We start from the raw sequence: 25,789 nt of genomic DNA, 5'->3' as shown, positions 1-25,789 counted from the left end.
CGCTCCCTCCCACCACCTGTTCCCAGTTCCGGATGACAGTCCCTACTCTCCTCCTAGCCTCAGTGCTTCCAGGAAAGCTTCTTGGGGTCTCAGCTACAGAGGGTGAGAGCAGTGTGGTGGGCTCGGATCAGACAGCAGTGCAGTAGTCACAGGTAAGTGGCCCCTCCTCCTGGCCTTCAGTCTACTCATCTCTAAAAGGGACACAAGAGGATCACTGTGAGAACTGAAGTCAAAGAAAATGAGCAAAGTGCTTGGCACCCACCAGGCCCATGGGAAATGCTTGATGTAGCTCAGAGTTCCTCTGCTGATGTATGGGGCTAGAGCATTGTGGTGGGGGCGTCCTGTGCATTGGAAGGTGTTTAGAAGCATCTCTGGCCTCTAGATGCTGTAATGACTTCCAGTTGTGACAACAAAAAATGTCTACAGACACCGTGAGTGTGCCCTGGGGGTAGGGTTGTCAGATAAAATTCAGGACAAATTTTTTTTAGTATACTAAAAAGTATGTGCCATGCAATATCTGGGACACACTTATATGGACAATCATTTCTTGTTTATCTGAAATTCAAATGTAACCAGGCATCCTATTTCATGGTTTTTTCTCTCCTAAATCTGTCATCTCTACTGGTTGGGGGGTACCCAGTCATAGCCATTGCTAATCTCAACGAGAGCTCGGCATTTCAGAGTGCTGCCCCAGAGCTGTTGTGTCTTCTATCCCTGTGAGGGCCCACTGCACACCTGCATGGCTGGAGCTATGGGAAGGGGCTGCAGGACGGCCTGAGCCAGAGGGCCTGGAATTCCCAGGCTGCCCTTCGCCAGCTGTGTGGACTGAGATTTTTATTCCCTCTGAGACTATTTCCTTAGCCACAAAGTGGCTAAGTTATAGGGGGGGGCTACACTTGGTTGGCCCCTTGCCAACCCAGAATATCTGAACTTTTGCCCTGGATCATAACTTATAACCTGCAAGGTTCTCATAAGGATACATGACATCAAGTGGAAGTGTCTGGGGCAGCCTGGCCGATAGCAGGTGCTTAGAGGGGCCACATCATTAGGATTATTACTACTATTAAAGGGATAATTAGCCAAGGACATTCCAGGGCCAGGCACATGCCTCACTCCTCTTGCCCTAGTCTCGGCCCTGCCCAAGGCCACGCTCCCTCTGGGGACAGCCCTTCTGCCCTTGTCTGGGACAACTCTGCAAGGCCATCCGGCTCCAGAGGGCTCATGGGACAGCGGAGGCCTACCTGCAATGCTTGGAAGCCCAACTCACCCTTGGCAGCCTGGCTTCCCACTGCCCATGTTAGGCGTGGAGGCCACGGGTCCGTCCTGTCACCTGGGACAGGTCAAGGACAGTTATCAGTTTGGGTGCTGGACTCCTGGCCAAGTTAATAACCTCTCAGGGCAGATATCAGGATCATGGAAGGCCTCGCCATACTCATCAATGAAATTTCAAAGGCATTTCGGAAGGGCAGAGAAAGTAAGGGCACGCTATAGCAGTAACAGCGGCCCCAGCGGTGATTTCCGTGAAGCCACCAAATTCCAGGCCTCATTCTCAGCTCCTGATGTGCCTGCCTCCTTCCATCCCAACAAGAGCCCCGCCCCAGGCACAGTCTAACTGTGCCCATTTTATAGTTAAAAACAAAAAGCACCAATTCAGGGAGTTGAAGAGCCTCAGCCAAGTCACAAGAGGTTTGGACCTGCTGGATGGGGCAGGGTAGGGAGAAGGTCAGAGGTGGTGGACATGGGCACAGGGCTGGCTTCACTGGCTCAGAGTCATGTCTGCACCCCTAGCCGGGCGTCTGAAGGCTCCCTGGGCCCAGGAGAACTGGGCTGCTTAGCCTCCCGGCCAGCCAACTGACTACTGGCTTAGCAGAACCCTTACTTGGGAGCAGCACAGTGAGGGAGGCCCCACCATGGGCAGCCAGAAGCAGACAAGTCCCAGCACCCGCCTCCCCAGAGGCTCACCCTTCATCCTTCATTCATTCCACAAATATTTCCTGAGCATTTTGTCCACGCCAGACTCAGAGGAACTTGCCAGGCAAGAAGAGGTAGGGGCGGGAGCAGGGCACGCGTCTGGGAGGCCAGTCCCATTCCCGAGGTTCTTGGGGCCCCAGCTCGACTACATTCTAGCTGTGTGATCTTGGGCAGGGAGTTTTACATCCGGATGACTCAGTTTCCTCATCTGTACGCTGGAGATGACGAGCAAGTCATCATATGGGAGGGCAGGAGTGACACCTGACTGGTGAGCACTGACCTCCCTCCTGGGCTGAGGGAGTGATAGCGCGGCTGCCCCAGCCAGCCAGAGACAGGTCCTGGGAGGGTCCCCACACCTGAGTTAAACAAGAGACTGTTTTGCAAACATCGATTGTGTCCCTACTATGTGCAGACCCAAGGCTGGGTACAGGCTTCAGGGATGAGCAGGGGAGCCACAGCTCCTGACCCCAAAGCACTGTGAGAGCAAGGGGGAGGTGAATGTGACTGGAACTGTCCCCTGCGTGCTTACTGCTGCGAACTAGCACTGGTTCCCACTCAGGCGTGGCTACGGGCTGCATCTCCTCCCATTTGCTGTGACATTTGACTTCCACACTCAAGGCCCTCTCTCCATCCCTTCCTCCTTCTGGCTGATAACAGGTGCTGGAGGTTTAGCATAAGAAGACGGGCTAAGTCCCTGCTGTGAGCCAGGAGGCTGCCTGCTGGGCGTGGGGAGCAAATTAAGCACCACCTGCTTCTGCGTTTTAAGACAGGTTTGGATTACCCACTCCTCCTCTGAGCAGGCTGGGGGTCTCCCAGCACCTCAACCACTGTCCCCTGGGCAGAGATCTGTTTAGAAGTTTCCAGAAAAAGCCCTCGATTAAAGCCTGCATACTCGGGTTCCCAGCCAAGCTAACTTGTCCCTTGTCACCTTGGACAGTCAGTCTGTACCCCAGGCCCATCTGAAAAGCAAGGACATTGGACCCAGACAGTGGTTCTCACCCCAGACTGCATGAAGCTTCATAAACACACCAGGGCCCCGGACCCGCCCACACCAAACAGATTCCCTACCCTGGGGAGTGGACCAGGCCAGGCTCTCACATTTTTGAAAGTCTTAAATGTGACCCTGATGAGCAAAGGGTGAGACCCTCATCTGGAATGATTGTGGTGCTTCCTATGACTTTGAATTCTTGATACCACATCTCGGTTCCCATGGCCCTGCCTGCCCGTGCCCTCACTGCCTCCTGCTCGGCGTCCCCATCCCTGCCACACTTGTCTCCTCAATGCACATCCACTCACCAAACTTATTCCTGCCTCAGGGCCTCTGCATCTGCTGTTCCCTCTGTCTGGAACACTGTTCCCTGCATCTACATAGCTGGCTCCATGACAGAGAGGACCTTGCCTACTTCATGCCCTTCTATTGTATGACTTTGTTTCTCTTCACAGCTCTCACCAGAAAAATCTACCCATCTGGGTTACGTGTTCACACATTCATTTGTGTCTCTCCCACGGAGCTTTGTGATGTTCACGGCCATGTCCCTGGTCCTTGTGCAGTGCGTGGCATGCAGTAGGTGCTCAAAAACTGTTTGCCAAACAACTGTTTGCTGGAATAGAGCACTGTCTGGGCTCCATCCCACGGGAAGGGAACACCTGCCATGTGCCAGGCACTGTTCTAGTGTGCAGGGCGGGCAGCGCAGACAGACAGCCCTAGCAGTGATGCTGCCAGACAGAGAGGTTAGTGACCTCCCCCAGAATCCCCAGGGGCAGGAAGTCGCAGCCCATTTCATAGATGGAATCGCTAAAGCTCGGTATGTTAGGACATCGACCTTGGCCATTTTCTACCTTGAGGTGGATCCCACCATGTGACCGTGCCTTCAAACACATCAAGCCCTCACTCATTCGGAAAATGGTTCAAAATGTATTAGCCAAATAAATGCCTTTACCTCTCCCTTTCTGTGGCGCTCCTGACCCCATTGGTATAAATCCCGAATTCCCTGCGCACCCCATTGGGCTGCTACAGGTCTCTCCTTGCCCACCTGCTGTCCCTTCTATTCCTTCAACACACACACACACACACACACACACACACAGGCTCCTGATGCACTTCCCGCTGCCTGGAATACTGTCTGCCTCCACACACTTCCCTAGACCAGCTCCTTCAGGCTTGGTTGCTTTTTCAGTGACAGAATCCCTACCCAGGGTAGGCCAGGCTGGCTTCCGTCCCAGCATGCAGCAGTTAGTAGGGACACAATCAACATCAGTGCTATGAACAATCCTGACCAACTCTGGACTGCGGCTATGGGAAAGCTAGAACTAAGTGTTCATGCTAGCAAGGGGCAGTGTGACCTGGGGCTAGTCTTGGGCCAAGAAAAGTGGGCATCATAGCTGCCAGTCCCCAGCCACCCCTCGCCTGGGTCACAGGCAGAGTGGGAGAGGCTCTGAGCCTCTGGGAAGAGAGCCAGGAGAAATGCCTGGGCAGTCAGGGGTCCCAATGCCCAGGTGGCCTGGGGGAGGGATTGTATGTGCCCTTCTCAGTCCCCGCCATCACCATCATCACACACTCAATGAGAGAAAAACCCACCAACATCAGCCAAATCCCAACAGTGGGGCATCTTTCAAAACACCTGACCAGTCCTCCTCAAAATGGTGTCCCAGAGACACAAAAAATGTCACAAAGACAAGAACTTCTGAGAAACTGTCTCAGCCCAGAGGAGTCTAGGGAGATGTGACAACGAAATGTAAAGTGGGACCCTGGGACAGAACAAGGACATTAGGTAAAAACAAAGGAAATCTGAAAAGAGTACAGACTTGAGTTCAAATAATATACCTGTGCCGATTCAGTAACTGTAATGAACGCCCCACATGAACGTACGATGTTAACTTGGGGAAGGTGGCTGGGGGTATATGGGAGCTCTGCACTACCCGCATTTTTTCAGTAAAAAACAAAGTCTATAAACAAATAAACCAACCACCAACCTAGGACAAGGTCTCTATCTTCTAGCCCTTTCCCGCCTGTCCCAAGCTGCCCAGAAGGCTGGCTGGCTGGGGCCAGCCCTGCCTCAGGAGCTGGCATCCTCCAGGGAGCCCCAGAGACCACACCATCCCCCCGAGATGGCCCTGGTGGGGAACCTGCACCTCCAGTTTAACTTTTTCCCGTGGAGGTCCCCACACACCTGGAGCTGCCATCAGAGCGGAGAGGTGCAAAGGACCAGTGTGGACGGGAAACCCTGCTCATTAGACACCAGCGTTAATGCTCATCTCAGACGTCCCTAGAAACCTGGCCCAGGAGATATTCCCACTCATCATTGCATTTTACAGGTGGGGAAAGTGAGGCTTGGACAGGTGAAGTGATTTGCACGAAGCTGCAGTTAGTCGGGGGCAGACTGAGACTTGACCTTGGATCTCTCTGACCTCAGAGCCACTTAACCACTCAGGGGTCCCAAAGCCCAGAGGGGTCTCAAGCTTGAGCCTGTACCAGAACCAGCCTATGATTTGTTAACAACCCCCAGAGCTTCTGACTCGTAGGTTCGGGTGGGTCCTGAGAATTCACACGCCTGGCTTCTTCCCAGCTGATGCTCAGGGTGCAAGTCTGGGGACCACACTATGAACCACTAGGCTCCACCATGCTGTTTCTTGAGAAGGGCCACCTTGCTGCTGACCGTGAGAGAATGGTTCTTACAAACCAGGGAAACCACCGCCCCTCCTGACCAGCTGTTGACCTGGCACCATCAAGAGCCCCTCTGTGCCTCAGTCTCCTCGTCTGTAAAGTTACCTTTGCCGTCCAGCTGTAGTGAGGATGAAATGAGCAAATGGAGGGCAAACATTTAGGGGGCAGTGCCGTGCTCACGGGACGCCCTCCCAGCATGTGCCAGCCTGTATACAAAAGGGCATGAGGGAGGGAGGTGCTCTTGGACAGTGGGACGTTCCCACACGTCACAGCTGCTATGGCCACGCCCTGGAGCAGAAAGACCCCACTTCAAGCACACGGCTGTGCTCACTCTCCTTTGCAACCAGAAACAAAAGGATTTCGGCATAGCTCTGTTTCTCCCTTCAGTGTCCCTCCCTCATGACCTTGGGCCCAGTCTGTACTGCCAGTCAGGACAAACACATTCCTGTCCCACACACAGGAGGCTCAGAGGTGAAGTGACCTGTACGGGGTTGAACGAGTTCCTACCAAATTCGAAGTTCATGTCTACCCAGAACCTCAGCACATGACCTTATTTGGAAATAAGGTCTTTGCAGATGCAAACAGCTAAGGATCCCATGGTGAGATCATCTTGGATTTAAGGCTGGTTCTATGTCCAAAGACTGGTGTCTTTATAAGAGGAAGGATACAGGGACTCAGGGGGAGAATACCATGTAAAGACAGAGAAGAGACTGGGCTGATGGGACCACAAGCCAAGAGACGCCTGGAGCCCCCAGGAGCCAGAAGAGGCGGGACGGATCCTCTCCAAGTGCCTTCAGAGGGAGCACGGCCCTGCGACACTTCGATCTAGAACTTCTGCTCTCCAGAACTGGGAGAGAATACATTTCTGTTGTTTTAAGCCTCCCTTCCCACAGTGCCCAAGTTTCTGTTATTTGTTACTGCGGCCCCAGGACACTAAATATCATCTTAGAACATTAATGGAAAGATTTAAGAGCTCATGTGGATAAAGTTTCTGGGTACAATGGCTACTTTAAATGTAGAATTAAAATATTTTCCTCTGAAGAGGCTGCAGGGGTGGTAGCTGAAGCCAGACCTCAGGGACCAGCCTGCCTGGGTTTAGATTCCTTAAGGGAACCAGCCATGTGGCTCCAGGCAAACTGCAGTGTCTCTAGGTGCCTCAGCTTCCTCACCTGGAAACTGGGAATTACAATAGCATCCACCTCGGGGCGGGAGGAGGGACAGATGAATCACCCACATCCAGTGCAGAGAAGGTCCTCGCCTGGGCTAACCCTCCAATAAGAATCCACCATTTATCCTGATTATTTGACCTGCATTCTGATTGCTGGAATTTATCCCAAAGAAATAATAATTTACAAAATCAGAAAGCAAAGATGTTCAAAATGGCATTATCTACAAAATCAACAAGTTGGAAACAACCCAAAGACCAGCTCTTGACAGAATCTGACACGGGCAGTAAAGAACTATGAAAATGATACTGCCTTGGGAAAGACAGCAAACGGACCCAAACATTGACTAAGAAAGAAAGAAAAGCGCACAGAACTACACGTGCCAGCACTGACAATCAAGTAAAACCACGCCTGCGAGGAGCCAGGTGAGAGAAGGCACACGGATAGCTATGAGGGCTGCAGGGCTACGGGGCAGGTACCCAGTGCGCTGAGGTTTCCTCAGATGTGACATACCCCTGACGGAGAAAGTGAAAATAAGGCTCGCAGACGAAGGTCTGGGGTGTTGGGGCATCGGGACTGGCAGTCCCGGGCTGTCTTGGTTAAGTACAGAGAAAAGGGTTCTGTGCCCTGACCCCCTCCCTGCCCCAAGTCACGCTCACGTCTGTTTTGGCCAAAGCAGAGTGGGGTGTGCGGGGGGAGGGCTGGGGGGGTGGGCGGAGGGCTGGCAGCCTGGGCTGGTGGGCTGGCCCCAGAGAGCTAGCAATGAAAAATGTATGAGCAAACCTTGGTCCTGCAGGCTCCCATCCAGCACTTAGCTCCTCCAGGGCTCAGTCCGGAAGAAAGCCCTTTTAGAAGCTCTCAGCCCTAGGAGCACTCAGCCCGCTGCCTGGGCTTTCGGTCCTGGGTGGGGTGTGTGTGTGTGTGGGTAATCTCCCAGGAACTTTCAGTATATGCCGTTCCTGGGTCTCTTCCCAGGCTGACCAGCCCAGCCTTGGGCTGGAAGATAGATAGGTGGCCCCAGAGGTTCCTCCAGGGACTTGATTTATTTCTCAACGATGTCTTGACACAAAAGCCAAAATGTGGAAGCAATGCAAGTGTCGATCGACAGATGAATGAACAAAATGTGGTCTATATACACGATGGAATATTATTCAGCTTTAAAAAGGAATAAAGCGTTCGCGCCCCAGTGGAGCCACGGTCCATGGTCTATGGCCATGCCACCCTGAACAAGCCCAATGTCTGATCTCAGAAGCTAAGCAGGGTCGGGCCTGGTTAGTACTCGGATGGAAGACCACCTACGAAGACCAGGTGCTGTAGGCACAAACAAACAAATAAATAAATAAAAATGAATAAAGCATTGACACATGCTGCGACATGGGTGGGCCTTGAGGACATTGTGCTGAGTGAAATCAACTAGCCACAAAAAGACAAATACTGTATGACTCCACTTATGAGAGGTCCCTAGAGTAGTCAGCTCCATAGAGACAGAAAGTAGCATGGTGGCTGCCAGGGGCTTGGGAAGGGAAATGAAGAGTTAGTACTGAATGGGCACAGTTTCAGTTTGGGAAGATGAGAAAGTCCTGGGAATGGATGGTGGTGATGGTTGCACAACAATGGTAAATGTATTTAATGCCACAGAACTATACACTTAAATAGAGTTAAAACGATAAATCTTGTTATGCATATTTGTTACGTATTACAGTTTACCACAGTAAAAACCAAAACGAAAAGTTTGTACTGACCACCTACTCTGTGTAGGGCACAGGGAAAACTGCCAGCGAAGTCCAAGGGTGAGAGTCCTGGAGCTCTAAAGTTTGGTCTTGGGAGCCAACCTAGAGACCTCCACCCCCATGGATGCTCGCTCAACAAACACCTCCAACTCCTATGCGGGCTCAGCCTGGAGCCTGAGAGAGACCTGGACCCGGAAGGATGTGGATTGTTCATGATCCTCCAATACCCCATCCCTGCTCTGCAAAGGACACCCTGATTTTCTCCAGGGAAACCACTGCTTCCCATTTGCATGTGGTCTTGGACGAGCTAGCTGTCCATCAAGATGCTCCACCCCCTCGCACCCCAGTGAGGGGCAGGCGTACGCCCTGAGCTGGACCAACCAGATGCTCCGCTGGGCTCACTCACCCCAGCTGTGGGACCTGAAGGGTGGTCCTTCAGTCTGGCCCGACCTTCCCATGCCTCCTGACTTCCTGTGGCAGAGGGATGGAGCCAGGGGCATGCTTCAAGCATCCAGGAGAAGAGGCAGGGCCATCCAGGGCAACTCCCAGATTTCAGGCTGGGTAAATGTGGGGTGGGAGCATTTGTCACGAAATAATGGGCCTTGAGGGGAGGTCTCCATGTAGGCCATATTGATCTGGGTGACCTTGAGGCGCTGGGCGATGCTGGACAGAAAGGTCTAGAGCACGGGACAGAGGTCTGGGCTGCCGCTGCCAACACCTAAAACACCCTTCAGAGATTCTGTGTCCTAGAACTTTCTCCCTGCTGGCCGTTCCCCTCTCCCGGCCTGCCTTCCCCAAGCCTGCCAGGCTTGACCTCCTATCTTGGTGATAACAGGCCGGCGGGGCAGAGAGCAAACACCCTGAGCGTGCCTGGCACCTACGTCTAGGACCTCTTACTCCCTTACGCTCCACAGCCTGGGATTAATCCCTCTGAGGGAGAAACTGAGGCCCAAGGGGCGCTGCAACTTTCCTATGTCACTCAACAAAGGGAAGGGAAGGTCAGGAGGAGCCCTTAGCGTCAGAGCAAGCATTTATAGGGTGCCTACTGTGTACGGGTGCTGCCTAAGTGGGATTGCCCCTCCCTCTGCAGGACAGCAACACTAGGGTCTCCGGGTCTACCCTCACACCCTCTCCTGCCTCGTTCCTTCCCTTCCCTCCCCTCTCAGTCCCCACCCCACACCCACCCACAGAAGAGCTGGTGGCGGAGAGCCGCCCACCTTACCTTTCAGACAGGACAGCTTAAGCCCCATGTCGGCGCCTCTGTAGCCTGCGGAGAAAGGAGAGGCTTGTTTATATTGGCCACGTGTGGCCAGGCCCCCACCCCCGGGGCCCTGATGGGTGCACAACAGGAAGCAGCGGGGAGAGAAACCACGGCCTCCAGGTCGTGGCGCCTGCTGACTACATCTGGGCTGAATTTGCTCAAAGCTGAGTCTGTGCTGTCGGAAAAAACTTTCAGGCGCCTCAAAGCTAAATATACTGGAGGCTGGCTGCGGTCAGGTCAGCGGGTAAAGTTGAAGGTGAGGGTGTGGTCGGGGGCTGACAATGAGGCACCCACACCACCTGGCCTTTTAGGGGCCGAAGACGGTGGCTGACTTCAAGATGTGAAGACCCTCAGGCTAGGCTTAGGAGGTGCCCCAAAGCCCGCCATGATGAGTGCCCTTTTTAAAATGCAGATTCTTTGGAGATCTAATGGATTAAGCCATAAGGGGCTCGTAGTCCCCAGTTCACGGGCATTAAAATAGTCTCAGCCAGTGTTCCCACGATCTTCCTGCAACGTGATGCATCTTTAGCGCTATCAATGAACTAAAGAGAGGCAGCAGCTGACAGTGCTCAAGCACCTGTGTGCTCCTGACACTCAATCCTCTGCAACGACCCTGTGGGGCACTATTACTGTCCCCATTGTACAGGTGTGGAAATCAAGGCTCAGAGAAGCGGCATTGCCTACCAAAGGCTACCCAGCTTACTATGAGAGTGGAGCTGGGATCTGAACCCAGGACTGCCCTGACCCCCGGCTGGAGCCTACCCCACAGGGGCTTTCAAGGCTCTGCAGGCCTTCCTGGGAAAGAGAGGCTCTGGTTTCCACTTTGGAGGGCTCCTTAAGGCTTTGAGAGGCTGATGGTGGGGAGCTCGTGGGGAGCTCACCCTCTTATCCACAGGGAGGCCCCTGTGTGCCATGCTGATAACGGGGAGAAGTGGAGGGTGGCCATGAGAACCGCCTCTCTGATCTCTGACACAGGTGTCACAGGGCCCCGGCGCTCTGAAATCCATGGCCTGCTTCTCCTGCGCGGAGGCTGGGATCTAAGGCAGGTGACACTAACAGGGAAGCTCTGGCTTGCCAACCATTCTTGGATGTTCCCCACCCTCCCTACCACCTTATCCCCTGGGGTCAGACCTCCCAACCTCCCAGCCCCATCCCCCACACATTCCTCATCCTGGCATCTGATGTCAAAGAGGCCTCCACAAAGGTGGACACAAGGCCAAACAGGGCACCGCACCTGAATCTATGTTGTTCAGACTAGTGAGAAAGAAAGACAAAGCGACGAGCCCAGAGAGAGGCATGGTGAGCCCAGGGGAAGCAGACTGAGGCCAGCAAGACGAAGGAGGGTTCCTGCCCTGGGAGGCCCGGGGACCATGTCCCTAAAAATGGGCAGGAGTGGGCCAAGCAGGGAACAGCCTTTTAGGCCCTGGAAACAGAATGTGCAATGGTCCAGAGGATGAGAAGGGCATGGTCCACAGGAGGAACCAGAGGGTGGGAAGTAGCGGCAGGAACAGGATGTAGAGAGGCAAAGATGAGCTAGGCCTTGGGGGCTTCAGGGTTCAGAGGTTATTCTCAGGTACCGTGCAGCAAGTCTGCATCCTAGGAGGCTGTGCAGGCCAGGCGCCAGCTAGGGAACACCAGGGTCTACCAGGCCTTTCCTACACGGGCCGTGCCGCACCCCTGGGAGCTTGTTAGCAATGCAGCATCTCAGGCCCACCCAGATGCACTGAGCCAGAATCGGTATTTTAACAAGGTCCCCTGGGATCCATGAGCTTGTTAAGGTCAGAGAAGCTCTGCTCTGGGCCAGAAATTGTGAAGCCTGAACTTCAAAGACAGTGGGAGGAAGAAGCAGCTGGAAGTCCGGGTGATACACAGGCTTGGGAGATGGAGGGACCCCAGGATGGGCCAGTGTGGAGGAGGGGCCAGGATAAAGGCTTTAATTTTAGTCAGGTTAGATTTGTGGGGTGAACTGGAGACATGCACTAGGAGACGGACTGCAGAGGGAAGAGGGGAGAGAGGAGACAGAAAGATACTGAGAGAGAGAGAGACAGACACCGACGAGGACAGACTCAGGATAGCCGTTTCCAAAAGGAAGCATTTCCCGCTTAGGAGCAGGCACTGGAACAGCAGCTCTCCAGTCCGGGGCAAGAGCCAGGCGACAGCAGGCGGGTCCCTTAACCATCTCAGACTTCCCTTTCCTCATCTTTAAAATGGGAGTGATGCACTCACAGACGCATCGAGTAGCAGCGAGGACTGGATGCTGGGAGGTGATGGCTGTCAAAGGGCTTCACTCTGTGCCGGGCACAGAGCAGAAGCCCAAGAAGTGTCAGCTGCTATTATTTAGGATGGCGATGGAGGGAAGGGAGGTTAAGTGGTCTCCAGCGGGGCCTTTTCTCCAGGGCCTCACTCCTCAGGGTGAGGTCTGGACCAGCAGCATGGACACCACCGGGAGCTTGTGAGAGATGCAGGCTCTCAGGCCCCACCCCACCTGCAGGTTCAGGAGTTGCATTTAGAAAAGACTTAAGGGATGCTCCTTACGAATGGAGCAGCACTAAGCACCACATCTTCCCTGCGCATCAGAATTGCCTAAACACTTTTTAAAAGTACCAATGCCTCGGGCCCACCCCAGAGATTCCAGGGTGTGGCCCAGCCCAGGGATTTTTTAAAAGCTTCCTTAGGGATTCTAATGTGCAGGATGAGATGGTAAGGAAAGTGTATCCTTCCTGAGGGGAAGAGGAGGGGCTAGGGCTGGAGGAAGAGAGAGCCCAAGACTCGGCCTGTAGGAACAGCGGGCACCCTTCCTGAGCATTCACTGTGCGCCCGGCACTGGGCAGAGCCCCTTGACAGAGATTCACGGTCAGTTAATCCTCACAACGGCCCCAGAAGGTTGAGACTGTTCCTATCCCTACTTCACAGACGAGGAAACTGAGGCACAGAGAGGTTAGTTAACTTGTACAAAGTCATATGGATAGCAAGTGGCAGGGCCGGGGTTCAAGCCCAGCACTTTGGACTATCCGCTTTCAAACAGGGAGCTTTCAGGTGGGTGGTGGCACAGACCTTACTTCCATCTCTCTCCCACTCCTCCTCGTCTCTCTCCCTCTCCTGCCCAGGGGTCCTGCAGCCCTGATCATCAACGAATAAACCCAGGACCCACGATGGCCGCTGTAATAAAGACACTTAACATCACCGCCAACCACACACGCTGTGCATGGCCTACCATGGTTTTATAGTCTATCCTCGCCTCTCTAAGTGCTAGTCACAGCCCACCCAAGAGATTTTACAACACGTGCCATCCCAGGGTTTGAATGATTTATGCTGAAGTCCTCGCAGATGAAGCGATGTCAGGACTTAGCTGCAAAATACTCCAGAAAAACGGCGTCTGTGGTGCAGGGCGCAGGGCAGATCTACAACGAAGACAGGCGGATGCTGTCTGCTGCTGAACCCGGGAAACGCGGAGCTCATTACCCATTTCTGTGTCTGAAAGATGAAAATCGTCGAAGGAAAGATAACCATCTATCAGGTGACAGTGTGGGGCCGATGCTCCGTTACCTGATTTGATCACTGTACTGTGTTCTGGAAGAGGGTCCTTGCTTTTAGGAAACACATATTGAAGTGTTTGGGGTCAAGGTCATCGTCTCTGTAACTTAACTCTGGAACGGTTCAGCCAGAAAATCATAACATGCACAGGTATGTACGGAAAGCCGATAAAGCAAATGTGGCTAAATGCTTGGGTCTCGTGCAAAATGCACGGGAGATCTCCGCGTTCTTGCAACTTTTCTGTAAGCTTCAAACTATGTTGAGAGAAGGTGACGAAGGAAAGAGAAGCACACAGAGCACTTGATAGGTGACATCTCCTCTGTGCCCACCGCCACTGCCTCCGAGCAGCTGCACACAGGGTACGGTTTTGTGCATCAGATCCAGTTTTCCTAGAACCTCTCTGATGTGGCTGCAAGCACATTCCAGAGACCAGGGCTCTGGCCCGGGCAAGGCTCTGTGTTACGCTGTGCCAGGAGCGCCACGTCCCAGAGGGTTGTCCTGAATTGATAGGTCTTGTCCCCAAAGTTGTCTTGTAACTTTAAAAATACCTCTCTCAAAACACTCAGGGAAGGAAGGAGGGAAGGGAAGACAAGAGGAAGAAATCAAAAAGATGAGGACCCGGGAGTGGCCCCAGCCTGGATTCTGGGAAAACTGGGGGATAAGAAGCTATACCGGGGTCAGGCAAACATCACATCGCGGAGTCACGCCTATGTGTAGCAATTCTAGTTCAGATTTCTGAAATTCCCAAATGGAGAGTTGACAAAGCCCAACTTTTCTCCCAATGCACACTGCTCACATTGCTGTAACACGCTCAACTCGGTGCTTCTGCTCCCCACAAGGACACAACAAAGGCAGTGGGCCCGGGAGTGGCTGAGAGGAATAAGGAAGGACCAGGCATGTGGAGAAGCTGTGTGACCTTAGGCAAGGCATATCCCTTTCTATGTCTGAGGTGCTCAGTGTCCTCATCTGTAGAACAGGCATCCTTCCCCCAGCTTCCAGGACAGGACCTGGGACAGTTGTCCCTGCCATCATCACTGTCACTATTGTAATATTACTGCTGAATTACTCCTGTGAGGGCACTGCATTAGAAGACCCCCCCCCCAGGGGCCACCCCACAATATGGTCCCTAAGGCGATCTGTGGTGTGGCCTGTTATATAAGGAGGAAGTGCTGCGCTCCCAGGGGTGATTTACTTGGGAGTGTGGAAGGGCCTTACTCACTCCCTTTGTGATCAGGGCTGCCAGGAGGAGGGCCAGCGCCCAGCAGAGGCTACAGATGCTTTTAATGGAGAGGGCCCTTCCTGTAAGTGGGCTGAGATGTTTGGAAAGGAGGGATCTGAACAGAATCCAGACAGACACCTAACTGTGGGGAGTGGGGCTACTCTTACCTTAAACTTCACAGTCATCATGACAATAACAGCTGACAGATACCAAGCTGATGCTTTCAAGAGGCCAAGTCCTGGGCAGAGTTCATTATAGAAATGACTCCACTGAACACTAACAACACCCTAAGACAGAAACATCATCTCAGTCTCCATTTTACGGTTGAGGGAATGGAGCTCTGAGGGGTCAAGTGCTAGTAAGCTCAAGCCATTCTCACTGCACTTTTCAGTATTATATCATTCTATATGCTATGGCTCTTCATTGTTTGAATTTGTTACAAAGATACACAGTTCTGAAATTAGAGAATAAATATTTAATGGGCGGGGCCCCTTAACTTGGCAAGATGGTACTAGAGCAGTCAGGTCCACGAGAACTGTTAGTTTAGGTATAAATGTTCTCTCTCTTTCACACATTTGCAGGAGTGTGAAAAACCTCCCTTTCATATTGAATTGGGCTGTTTATGTTCCCTTCAAAATATCAGATTGTTAATTATCTGCACAACAGCTTGAAGTAGAACAGGTTCTTTCTTGCACCCGGGCATAAAAATCTCTCTACCGACAAATGGCCACAACAGGATCCTCTCTGGTGACAGAGACAGACAATGACAAAAACTTACTTCCTCCTGCAGGGGTCTGCCCCTCCCCTGAGCTGTGGTGAGATAGATGAATATCTATCTGCTGCTTTGGACACCACAGAGCCCTCTCTAAAACCATGAACACCTCCAGGGGGAAGGACACACTTGGCCATGTTGTCTGTTACTGTTTTTACAAGCAGCCTTGAAGACAGGAGCCATAAACTACCAGCCTACAGTAGCAGGTGCTTGCCAGCTCACTGCCTACGGGTTTTCAATGCAAAGAGAAAAGTACACTCACGTGTTCTTTGCACAACGTAAAAAGTGATTAAGATGTAGCACTGCCTGCTAAAGACGCGAGAACCACTGGAAGGGCCCTGTCCTTAGAATTCTGGCACTAAGGTCTGCTGGTTCCCTTCAGTTACGACTTTTGTGGATCATAAATGTTGGTGTCTAGAGTGTGACATAAACTTTCCTGGGGTGAATCACAAATCTAGAGCTGGAAGTGGCTGTAGATAAAAGGTTGTCAGATAAAATACAGGATGCCCAATTATTGCATGGAACATACTCATACTGAAAGTTAGTCATCATTTATCTGCAATTCAAACTTAAACGAGCATCCTGTATTTTTATTTGCTAAATCTGGCAACCCTACACGGAGGTTATCTTATTTCTAACACCTGGGTTTCCCAGATGAGGCCATGGGGGCCCGAGAGGGAAAGTGAGTGAAAGGCAGGGTCGGGCTAGAAGCTGATCTTTGTTTCTGTATAGCCACCTCCTTGATGAAATCAGAGCAACCCCTTGGAGGTCACAACTCACCATGGCGACTCATCTTACCTCCCTAACAAAGACCTCACTTGAGGACCAAGGACAGGGCAGGAATGAAAAATCAGAGCTGAGGAATGTGATAGTTTACCTAGGTGGGTGGACCCACCAGACTAGATGGAACCAGGTTTCACGCCCCGCTGGGGGAGTTTGGGCAAGTTCTCAGAGTCCCGTTTCCTTACTGCAAACACAAGGAAGAAGGCACTAACCGGCTGGCCATGCCGGGCTCTCAATACGCACATGGCAAATCTTGGTTTCCCTCCTTCTTTAGGAAAGGCATTTTCTTCTTGCCACAGGATTAGAATTCCAGCCACAGGGACTTTGCCGGGAGATGCTACAAGCGTTAACATGACACCTATCCTGGTACACAGAAGGCAAACATAAGCATGTCCCTGGCTTTAGCCCACAGACCTGCAGGATGCTGTGGGCTCCTCTCAGGAGGCAGGGCAGCTGAGGGGCTCACAGGGATTCACCGACAGGAAGTGAAAGAAAATGGAGGCAAGGATAGGGGCAGAGTGCCTACTGAAATCCCAACTGCTTCTCTGTCACCAGGCAGGGTCTTGGGCCACCTGGGGTCCAGCCCTGGCCTCCCACCGACTGGCTGAGTAACTTTGAGCAAAATACTTGCCTGCTGCTCCTCTGGGTGTTGATCAAGCTCAGTGCTTAAGATTTGTGCACCTTTCCATTATGTGTCAATAAATGCTCATTTAAAAATAAGGGGTATGCTATTAGAAGTCAGGTTATGGTTAATTAACCACAAGGTTAATATAAAAGCATGTAATTGTTTTTACAGTAGCCTTGAAGATAGGAGTCACAAACTACCAGCCCACAGCAGAGTATTTGCCAGCTTACTCCCTACAGCTTTTTGTACGAAGATTAAAATAAATTAATGTTTTTTGCCCCAAATAAAAAGTAACTACAATGTGGCATTGTCTGTGGAAGGCACTGCCAATAGGAACCACTCACTGGCTCCAAGGGAGATGTGGCTGGGAGTAGCAAGAGGGGGTTTCCAGGGAAACCCTGTTTCTTGATCTGGGTGTATACTTCTGACGTGTACATATTACTGTGTGTATATTATACTTTGATAATCTTTTAATCTGTAGTTGGTGGCCTAGCGGTTCAAGGCCTGGCCCTGCCGTTTGCTCACCTGTGACCTTAGGTCATTTTACCTTTACAAGCCTCTGTATCCTCATCTGTAAAATGGAGATATAACTATATTTGGTAGGAGGATGAAAAGAGAAAAAGTGGGTGGTGAGTACCAGCACTTAATACACGGTCTGACACAGGACAAGTGTCTGATAAACATGAAACATCACCACTCTCTTGTTCACAGAGAAGAGTTTTCAAGTCTCCAGAGGTGATCTAAACCTGGGGCTCAGGGTCCCCCGCTCCCCCAGCAAGGGAAGGGATTTCAGGGAGAGATTAGGCATCAGAGCATTCAGCCTCCTTGGAGTTGGGGATTAAGTCTTTCCATAAATACACTGCCTCCCTCCCAACCAGAGGAAGAAGTCCCCAAGGGTGGGGACACAGAACAAGAGGTGGGTGTGGCCTGGACAGGTAAAGGATGAGGTTAGGTAAGGGAGTGCTTTCTAAAGTTAATCCAGCCCAAAACAGGGTTCCCCAGCATCCGTGGGAGCAAGGTAGGAAATCCCGGAGCCTGTCAATCCAGGAGTATCTCTCTGAGCCTCAGTCTCCTCATCTGTAAGATGGGATGTTGGTTCCACAAGTCTGCGCTACCTCCTAAGTGGCTTTTCCTGGCTACCTTTCAATTCCTCTTCCTCAGTGATTCAGGGTTGCTCAGCCTACACAGACTTTTCTTTCAGGCCTAACAGCCCGGAGCAGTCTGAGAGAAGACTCTAGCGCCCAGGTCCCCGCCCACCACGCGGCCCGGCGGAGCTACGGGTCCCCCTTTGTAAAGAGGGCCTCCCCCCATCCAGTTCCGCTGAGCTCAGCGGGCCAGAAGAAGTCGCGCGCGCGTTCACACTGATCGCCCTTTGCGGTCGCAAACCTGCTTTGATGCCCTGGGAGTGAAGGGGGCCCCCTAAGTGAGGCGGTTCATAAATAATATATTTTAAAATACTCGATAGAGGGGAAATGGTTCCTCTCGAGGCCTCCTGCCCCCACCCCGGCCGGGCTCCTTCCCAGCTTTGAGGAATGGCGGTCTGGTCCCTTCCCAAGGAACTCGTGACAGCGCGGGGTGTCAGGTTGAGAGTGGGGGGCTAGAGCTTCCACGCGCGAGGACACACCCCTACCCGCCCCGTGCAAGTTGCAACACAGCCAGAGGGGGCCCAACTTTCCCCAAACCCGCGTCTCCGCAGAGAAGTCAGTGAGAAGGGGGGACTCCCGGGCCCGCGAGGGTCCCCCACGGCCCCTGGGGCCCCTGTCCTCCCCGAGGCGCGCCCCTCCCGCCGCCGGAGCTTGCGGGCCGTGGACACCGCCCAGTGGGGCTGCGGTTCTCGAAAAGAACGGCGTCTTCTGAAAGGGGTGGAGTGAGGTGGGCTGGGCAGCACAGTCCAGGCACCCGGCCGCGCAGGGAGCGGGGTGCTTACCACTTCCTGGTGGGCTCGCTGCGGAGCCGCGCCCGGGGCGCACGGGGCCCGCCCGGGCGCTGGCGGAGGAGGCGGCAGCCGGGCTCTGGGGGCCGCGGCGACGAGCCTGCAAGAGAGAGCACCGGGAGTCACATCCCCGGCCGGGCAGTCCGCCCCGGCCGGCGCTCCGGGCCCCGGCCGCGAGCGCACGCCTCCCACCGCCCCCTCCCCGGCCCCTCGGGGCGGTGCTGGCTGCAGCCCCGCCCTGCCCGCGGGTGCCGGATCGCACCGGCCCGGAGCTGGGGCGGTACGGGGGCGGAGCGGGGCCCGCCCGCCGCCTCCCTGGGGAGAGTGCCTGGGGCGCCCGCGCCTTCGGCCTACCCCTGGTGACTCAAGTCTCCTCTCCCCTGGCCCGGGTGAACCCGGGGAAAGTTTGGGTCACGGAGTTGGGGGAGTGCTCCCCGCGTGCGCCCCCTCCCCGAGTCTGGGTGCTTGCCGCGTATCCCAGCCATGGGTGGTGGAAAGGGGCGCCACTTCTCCCATCCGGGACGGCCAAGTTTGAGTACGCCCCACCGCCTGGCTGCGGAGAGGGGTGACAAGTCCCCCATCCAGCCATCCCCAGCCCCATACTCCTGCGCTGGGCTCTGGGATTACTTAGGCAGGGTGCCCCTTTCCCCATCTTGTCGCTGGAGATGTGGGGCTTCAAATGGCCCTAGCGATCAAAGGGCAGCTTCCCCGTGTTAGCGTCTGGCCCCTAGTCTGTCTCCGCGCGCCATTTCAGGGGGTGAACCTGGGGGTGCGGCTCAAGTTGGGGGTATTAGGATTTGCCTCTAGGCCATTGGGCGGGCTTCAGGGTTTTGATGACTCCCAACTGGGCGTAATTTTCCAGTCCCCTAGGTGTGGGTGCAGGGCCTTTTATCCGTATAGGTTTCTTAGGAGGCTCCCACTGTGAGGCTGCCTCTGCAGGCGCTACCCAGCTTGCTGGGAGGAGCAAAAGCGACCTTTTACCCGTGTTTTTCCTGTCATTGTCACAAGCCTTTGTGCCAGTTTCATCTTACCAGCCCCAGGTCTCCACACCCTGTGTTCTGTGTCCTTCTGGAGAATACTAAGGGGACCCTGAGTCACAGAGCAGGACAGTGACGCTCCTTTGGTGAATGCAAGAAAGAACTGAGTTGCAGGAAGTAGAGTCAGCATCCTTGCTGTGTGTTCTCCCCTTGAGTCATTCCTAAAGATGTTACAATTTTTTGGTTCCCCAGACAGTATCAAGTCTGGAGTGCCAGGCAGAAAACGTTCATGTCCCTCCCAAACAGAAGGACCGAGTGGGCAGGGTAAGAGGCTGGGTGTTCCTTGCATCCATTTTTACAACTCACCCTGGAGGGAAAGGGGGCTGCCAAGGGTTGTGTTCTTCCGTCTCCTCTAACAGAGGTGTGGGGAAACCCCTGGGGATGGCAGACACAGCCGCCACATTTTTGTTCTAGAAGGGTGGCGAGGGGCCCTTTCTGAAGGCCGAGAAGCTTAGAGCAGATTGAATGCTGGGCACTGGTTGTGAGATCTACCTGTCTCTGCACCCCTGTATCCACAGGGAGAAATGGGGATTCGTTTCTATAAACACTTTTGAGCATCTATCTGTGCTGGCAACCGGGGTCCCACAGTGAATAGGATACCTGTTCACGCTTCCTGATGTCACTATTTACTCACACAGCCCTCTGAGGGACAGACGATTATTTTTCCTCCATTTCCTAGGTGTGCGACTTGCAGCACAGAGAGGTCACAGGTCACCTAGCCCATTAGTGCTGCATTTTGACCTGTGCCATCCTCTCCTGCCCCAAACTAAGAAAGGAGCTGCCCTTCTCAGGGGAGTTTGGCCCAACCCTAACCTGGGGGAGGAGATGAGGTGCTGGAGGAGAGGGCAGGGCACTAATGAGAGGAGGCCCAGCAGGATTCCTTTTGTCAACTATGTGGTTGAGAGAAGGAATGGAAAGAATCCTGTTTAATTTGCCCCTCCCCCCACTCCCCAAGGCCTCCACCCCTTGAGAACAGTGGGGTTTGTGGCTTCGGTATCAGAATTTCTCAATGTTGGCACTTTGACGTTTGGGGCTGGATTGTTCTCCGTCTTGGGTGCTGTAGGATGTTGAGCAGCATCCCTGGCCTCAACTCACTAGATGCCAGTAGCATCAGCCATCTCCCCAAGTTGGGACAACCGAAAATATCTCCAGACATTGCTACCTGTTTCCTCAGGAACACAATCGTTCCTGCCAGTTGAGAATCCCTGAGTAAGTTCCAGTGGTTCCTAGCCCTGGCAGCATGCCAGGATCACTGGGGGAGCTAAATGCATAAATAAATAAAAATGAATAAAGCAAATACACAGCTCACCCCAGGGATTCTGACCTAATTGGTCCAGGTAAGGGCCAGGCATGGCCGTTTTGTAAAAACTTCCAGGTGATGTTAATAGGTGGCTACCACTGAGAACCTCGAAGGTAGTCCGAGCCCACTTGGCAAGAGTAAAAACTGAAGAGACAAATCAAGCAAATGCAGTGTGTGAAACCTATATGGGTCTTGATTTGGACAAATCAACTATGAAAAAGTATTTGTGAGATAATAGCAGAAAACTGAACACAGTCTGGGTATTAGATTATTATTTTAAAGTATTACTAATTTTAAAAGATGTGATAGTGGTCTTTAAAACCCTTAGTGATAGATATAGAAAAGTATTTATGATGGAATTAGTATTACCATTAGGTTTGCTTTAAAAGACTCCAGGAAAATAAAAGGCTGGAAAGATAAGGATGGAGGGGTGGTGGAGAGAGATTGAAAACAAGCTTGATAATTGTCGAAATTGAGGGGTGGGTACATGGAGGTTTATTATAAGATTCTCTCTACTTTTATATGCGTTTGAAATTTTCCAAAATATTAAGGTTTTTGTTTAAAAAGAGAGACCTTACTCGGACACTGCATTCCTGGCAGCCAGGTGAGGGGCCCTGTCTCTGGAGGAACTTGGCCTTGGGTGGGAAGGTAGTGGGGAGCTGGTGTTGGAGACCCCCTGGGCTCTGGGATGAGAGTCGAGCTCAGTGGGCTCACTTTATACCACCTATTTGGAAGCAGCTGCAGCGATTGAAGAGGAGGGAGGCAGTCTTGAACCCACGGACCTAGGAGACTAAGCCAGGCAGCTGCGCCACACCTGCCTGTGATCAGAATCACCTGGAGCTTTGGAACAGGCAGGTGCAGGAGGTGAGAATTCCCGGGTGTGTGCGTGTGTGTGCGTGTGTGTGCATGTGCGTGTGTGCGCGTGTGCGCAGTCAGGCCCCTAACACCTGTCCCCCAAGGCCTTCCTTTCTCAGCCCAAGGCCCCTTGGTCTACAGAGGAAGTAGAAGCCAAGTAGTTAGAGCAATTCTGTCTCTTCCCTCCCCTTAGGGATTAACAGTTTGGAGAGCACCTTTCTGTTCATGATTCAACCAGTTTTCCAGCGTTCACTGACCGCCCACCATGTGCCATAGGCAGGGTTCTAGGCACTGAAAATTGTCAAAATCACTGTCCCTCATGGATGTTAGAGTCTGAGTGCCAAGGAGGAAAAATAAAACAGAGTAAGAGGCTGTAAGGGGTGGGGAGCTAACATTTTAGACAACGTGGACAAGGAGAGAATCTGAGAAGGTGGCCTTTGAGGAAGCTGCTGCAGGGAGCAGGGAAGCCGGAGGAAACTCTTGCTGTGGGGGTTCTGGGTTCCGGGTGTAAGCCCAAAGGAGGCGGAGGGGACCAGGGTTGTAGGATGGTCCCTTCCTCCTGGAATGTTCTTCCTTTCCCCAACCCTTGTCTAGTTAACAGTTTCATAGCTCTGAGCAAGTGTCTTTTTCCCAGTCTGGAGCCCCAGGGCATACTGCAGCCTGTCACAGGTTCATCAGTTCGATTCCTGGAGGGCTATTTCTCCACTAGCCGGTGAACTCCAGGAGGGCAGGGACCAGGTCCGCACTGCTGGCCATCATCCCCTCAGCATGGAGCACAGAGCCCCGCACAGTGCAGACACTCCACACATCCTTGCAGAAGGAATGGGAGTTTGAATGAGCAAATGAAAAACTTCAAGTTCTCAGAAGGTTTCTGGGGTCCAGGGGACCAGATACATTCCAAGAAAAGAAGCAGGTGCCACAACCTATTCCTAAAGGAAGCCATCTGCCAAAACGCCAAACCAGCGGATATGCCCAAGGGAGCCGCAGGGGAGAGATCCTCTCTGTGAGGCCGTTCTGCTCGGAGACAGGAGGCCGATTCTGCTGCATGGCCTTGCTCACTCTGCACCTTCTCAGTTGCCAAAAAGTGGTAGCATGGATGATGTGAGAGGCGGTGGCTATACTGAGGCCACACCGGGAAAGGGACTGGAGGGAGCAAAGGGAGGGGCGGGGCTGAGACAACGCTGGCTGGCACATTTGGTTGCCCTCGGACACTTTATGAGCCCTGAAGGACATCAGGACAGGCCTGAGGCTCAGTGGGGACCAAGAGCCAACTGAAGCTCGTCCTGGCTCGGGGTAGCCTTGAACAGGAGGGCTTAGGAACCCCTAGCCATGGCAGCAGGGTGAGAGAGTGGGGGTCTTTGCAGACTCACCTCCTAGCAGACTCTGTATTGGGTCTGAGAGGCCTTGGATCTTCCTGGTCACCATGGCATGACCTCTCTACGCCCTGGGAGCATCACCCAGTCACATGTGGCTTTGGAGGTATTTGGCCCTGAGGGGATCCACAAGGTGTCATGGTGGGTGGAGGTGGGGCCAGGAGGGGCAAGTTCTTTCCATTCACAGCTCCCCAAGCCCTACCAGCAGTTAATTCCTTATTTGAGGTGTATCTCTCAAATTCAGTTCTGAATTCGACATTTATTGAGCACAGTGGTGGGTTAAAGGCAGTTGCAAATTCTTGATTCCTCTCCCCACTGAGAAGTTAGGCTTATTTCCCCTCCTTGAATCCGTGGCCCTGCAACTGCGTAACCAACCAAATACAACGGAGGCAACTAAGCCTTAAGGAGCCCTGGTGGCTTCTGCCTCCTCCATCCTGAAACACTTGTTCTCCAGAGGGCTCCCTCTTGGAAACTGACTACCGTGCTGAGACACATCCAAGCCATGAGGAGAGCCCAGGTGTAGACTGGCGGGTAGAGCCCCACCTGAGCTCCCGTCCAATGCCCAGCGCCACCCACCCACTATGTGTGTAAGTCAGGTTGGCCATCCAGCCCAGGCAAGCCCGCATCAGGTGGCAGCAGCCCCAGCTGGTGTCATGAACTACCCAAGAACCACCCGGCAGAATCCAGACAACACACAGAATTGGGAGAAAATATAAAATGGTGGTTGTTTTAAGCCGCTAAGTTTTGGGGTGTTTTGTTGCACAGCAAGATATGAGACAAGGCCTACTACATGCCAAGCATAGATACATTCTGAGTTGTTGCTTTTTTTTAAGCTTTGTTTTAATTTGCTGCAATTTTATGAACTAATCCAAATATCCAAAAAAAAAAAGCATAAAGAAATGTATACCTACATATTTACCACCCAACTGTAAGAAACAAACAATTTGCTATATTTGCTTGAAATGTGTTTTTCCGTAAGAGATCTGTCACAGATATCCAAAGGTCTGTGCGTACCCCTCCCCAGTCCCATTCTTTTCTCCTTCTCCCCATGCGGACACTAGGGATGCCCCTCCTGCTGTGTTTTATTGTTTTGCTGTGTATCCGCACACCCAGAGTAGTCTCGGTTAATCTCCATAGCTAGCTTGCCAGCACTAGGCATTGGTGTCCCATTTTACCGGTAATGTAGTTGGGGCTCAGACAGGTGAAAAGGCTTGGACCAAGGACGTGTGGCTGGAAAAGGGCAGGGCTGGCCTCTTTCACCAGGACTCATCAATATGGAGCTGGTGGCAGGTGGTTCTTTACTTCTGGGTAATTTTTGTGCACATATGTGTGCCCATACTTGTACTGTAGGATTTTGGAAATGGGGGCTACAGGGATGAAATGATGTGATTTTTGAAATTTATTCATTGGGTGGAAGAATAAATGAGAATGGCTCTGCAATGGTCCTTGTTGGACTTGGGTGATGGGTACATGAACATTGGTTGTGGTCTTCTCTCCCCACTTATATGTTTGAAAATGCCCTAAATAAAAGTTAAAAGAAACACCGGCTTTGGGGAAATAGGCCCCAGGAGCATGGGGGCTGTAGGACTTCTTGGTTATTGAGGGCCTGTCTGTCTGCCTGAGAGGGTCACCTGAGAGCCACACATTTACCTTACAGCTCCGGTGGCTCTCAGAAGGGGTGGGGTGCTTTCACCCCACCCTGGGGAAGGCTGAGAGCCCCCTCCTCACACCCCAGGCTGGATCTGGTCCCTGTTCCCTGCTCAGTGCTCTCCAAACACTTGCGCGCCCCGCCCCCGCCCCCCATCTCATGCAGATGTGTTGTAGCAGCTCCGTTTCCCCGGAGGCCGAGGGCTCGGCTTGGAGCAGCAATGATAAGTCTCTCCTCACTTCGTCCCTGCCCCTGGCCCAGTGCCGGGGTTAATGAGTGGTGTGGACACAGGGCCCTGGGAGTCAGGCACAGGGTCTGCCAGAGCTGGCTGGGTCGTGAACATCTCGCTTTGCCCTCTGGGAGCAGCCGTTGGGCTGGAGTCCCCCAACCTGGGTTGACACCTCAGCAACATCCCTCACAGGAGACCGTAAGCAAGATGCTCAGCCTTTCTGAGTCTGATTTTCACCCCTAAAATGGAGTGAGGAGCACCAGCTCCGAGGGCTGTAGTAAGAGTCAAAAATGAGATTCATGTTAATTCACCCTAACTTTGAAAGAACCAGTTAGCGAACGGCCATGCCAACCTGAACACGCCCAATCTTGTCTGATCTTGGAAGCTAAGCAGGGTCGGGCCTGGTTAGTACTTGGATGAGAGACCACATAGGAATACCAGGTGCTGTATGCTTAAAAAACAAACAAACAAAAAACTTAATTAAAGAACCAGAAAAATCATAGCTAACATTTGACTTAAATGAGGACTATAAATGGACAGAAGGTTCTGAGCTAATTAGGTACTAGACACTGTTTTGTTTTTATTTTATTTATTTATTTATTTTTTTGTCTGTTTATTTATTTATTTATTTCAGGCAAGGCAACCCTTGGTCGACCTCACAGACTGCAAGGACCTTGTCAGTTTACAAT

At 52.7% G+C, this 25,789-nt stretch overlaps 1 protein-coding gene and 2 pseudogenes across 1 annotated transcript in view; 2 read left to right on the top strand and 1 right to left on the bottom strand.

Annotated features, from left to right (window-relative positions):
• CUNH16orf74 (chromosome unknown C16orf74 homolog) overlaps positions 1 to 23,275 on the bottom strand; it is a 33,932-nt gene extending 10,657 nt beyond the window's left edge. Inside the window, exons 1-3 of the mRNA XM_039888513.1 lie at positions 23,221 to 23,275; positions 18,653 to 18,973; positions 9,754 to 9,798 (exon numbers count right to left, since the gene is read on the bottom strand). Coding sequence (XP_039744447.1) covers positions 9,754 to 9,798; positions 18,653 to 18,973; positions 23,221 to 23,275 — 421 coding nt within the window. The remainder of the gene's footprint in view (positions 1 to 9,753; positions 9,799 to 18,652; positions 18,974 to 23,220) is intronic.
• On the top strand, positions 8,006 to 8,121 carry LOC120581079 (uncharacterized; annotated as a pseudogene).
• Positions 23,276 to 25,434: 2,159 nt separating the features above from the next.
• Positions 25,435 to 25,553, top strand: LOC120623145 (uncharacterized; annotated as a pseudogene).
• The last annotated feature ends 236 nt before the right edge of the window (positions 25,554 to 25,789 follow it).

This window comes from Pteropus medius, unplaced genomic scaffold, assembly GCF_902729225.1.
Source record: "Pteropus medius unplaced genomic scaffold, Ma_sr-lr_union100, whole genome shotgun sequence".
Lineage (NCBI taxonomy): Eukaryota > Metazoa > Chordata > Mammalia > Chiroptera > Pteropodidae > Pteropus > Pteropus medius.
This window is presented reverse-complemented; position numbering and strand designations above follow the sequence as displayed.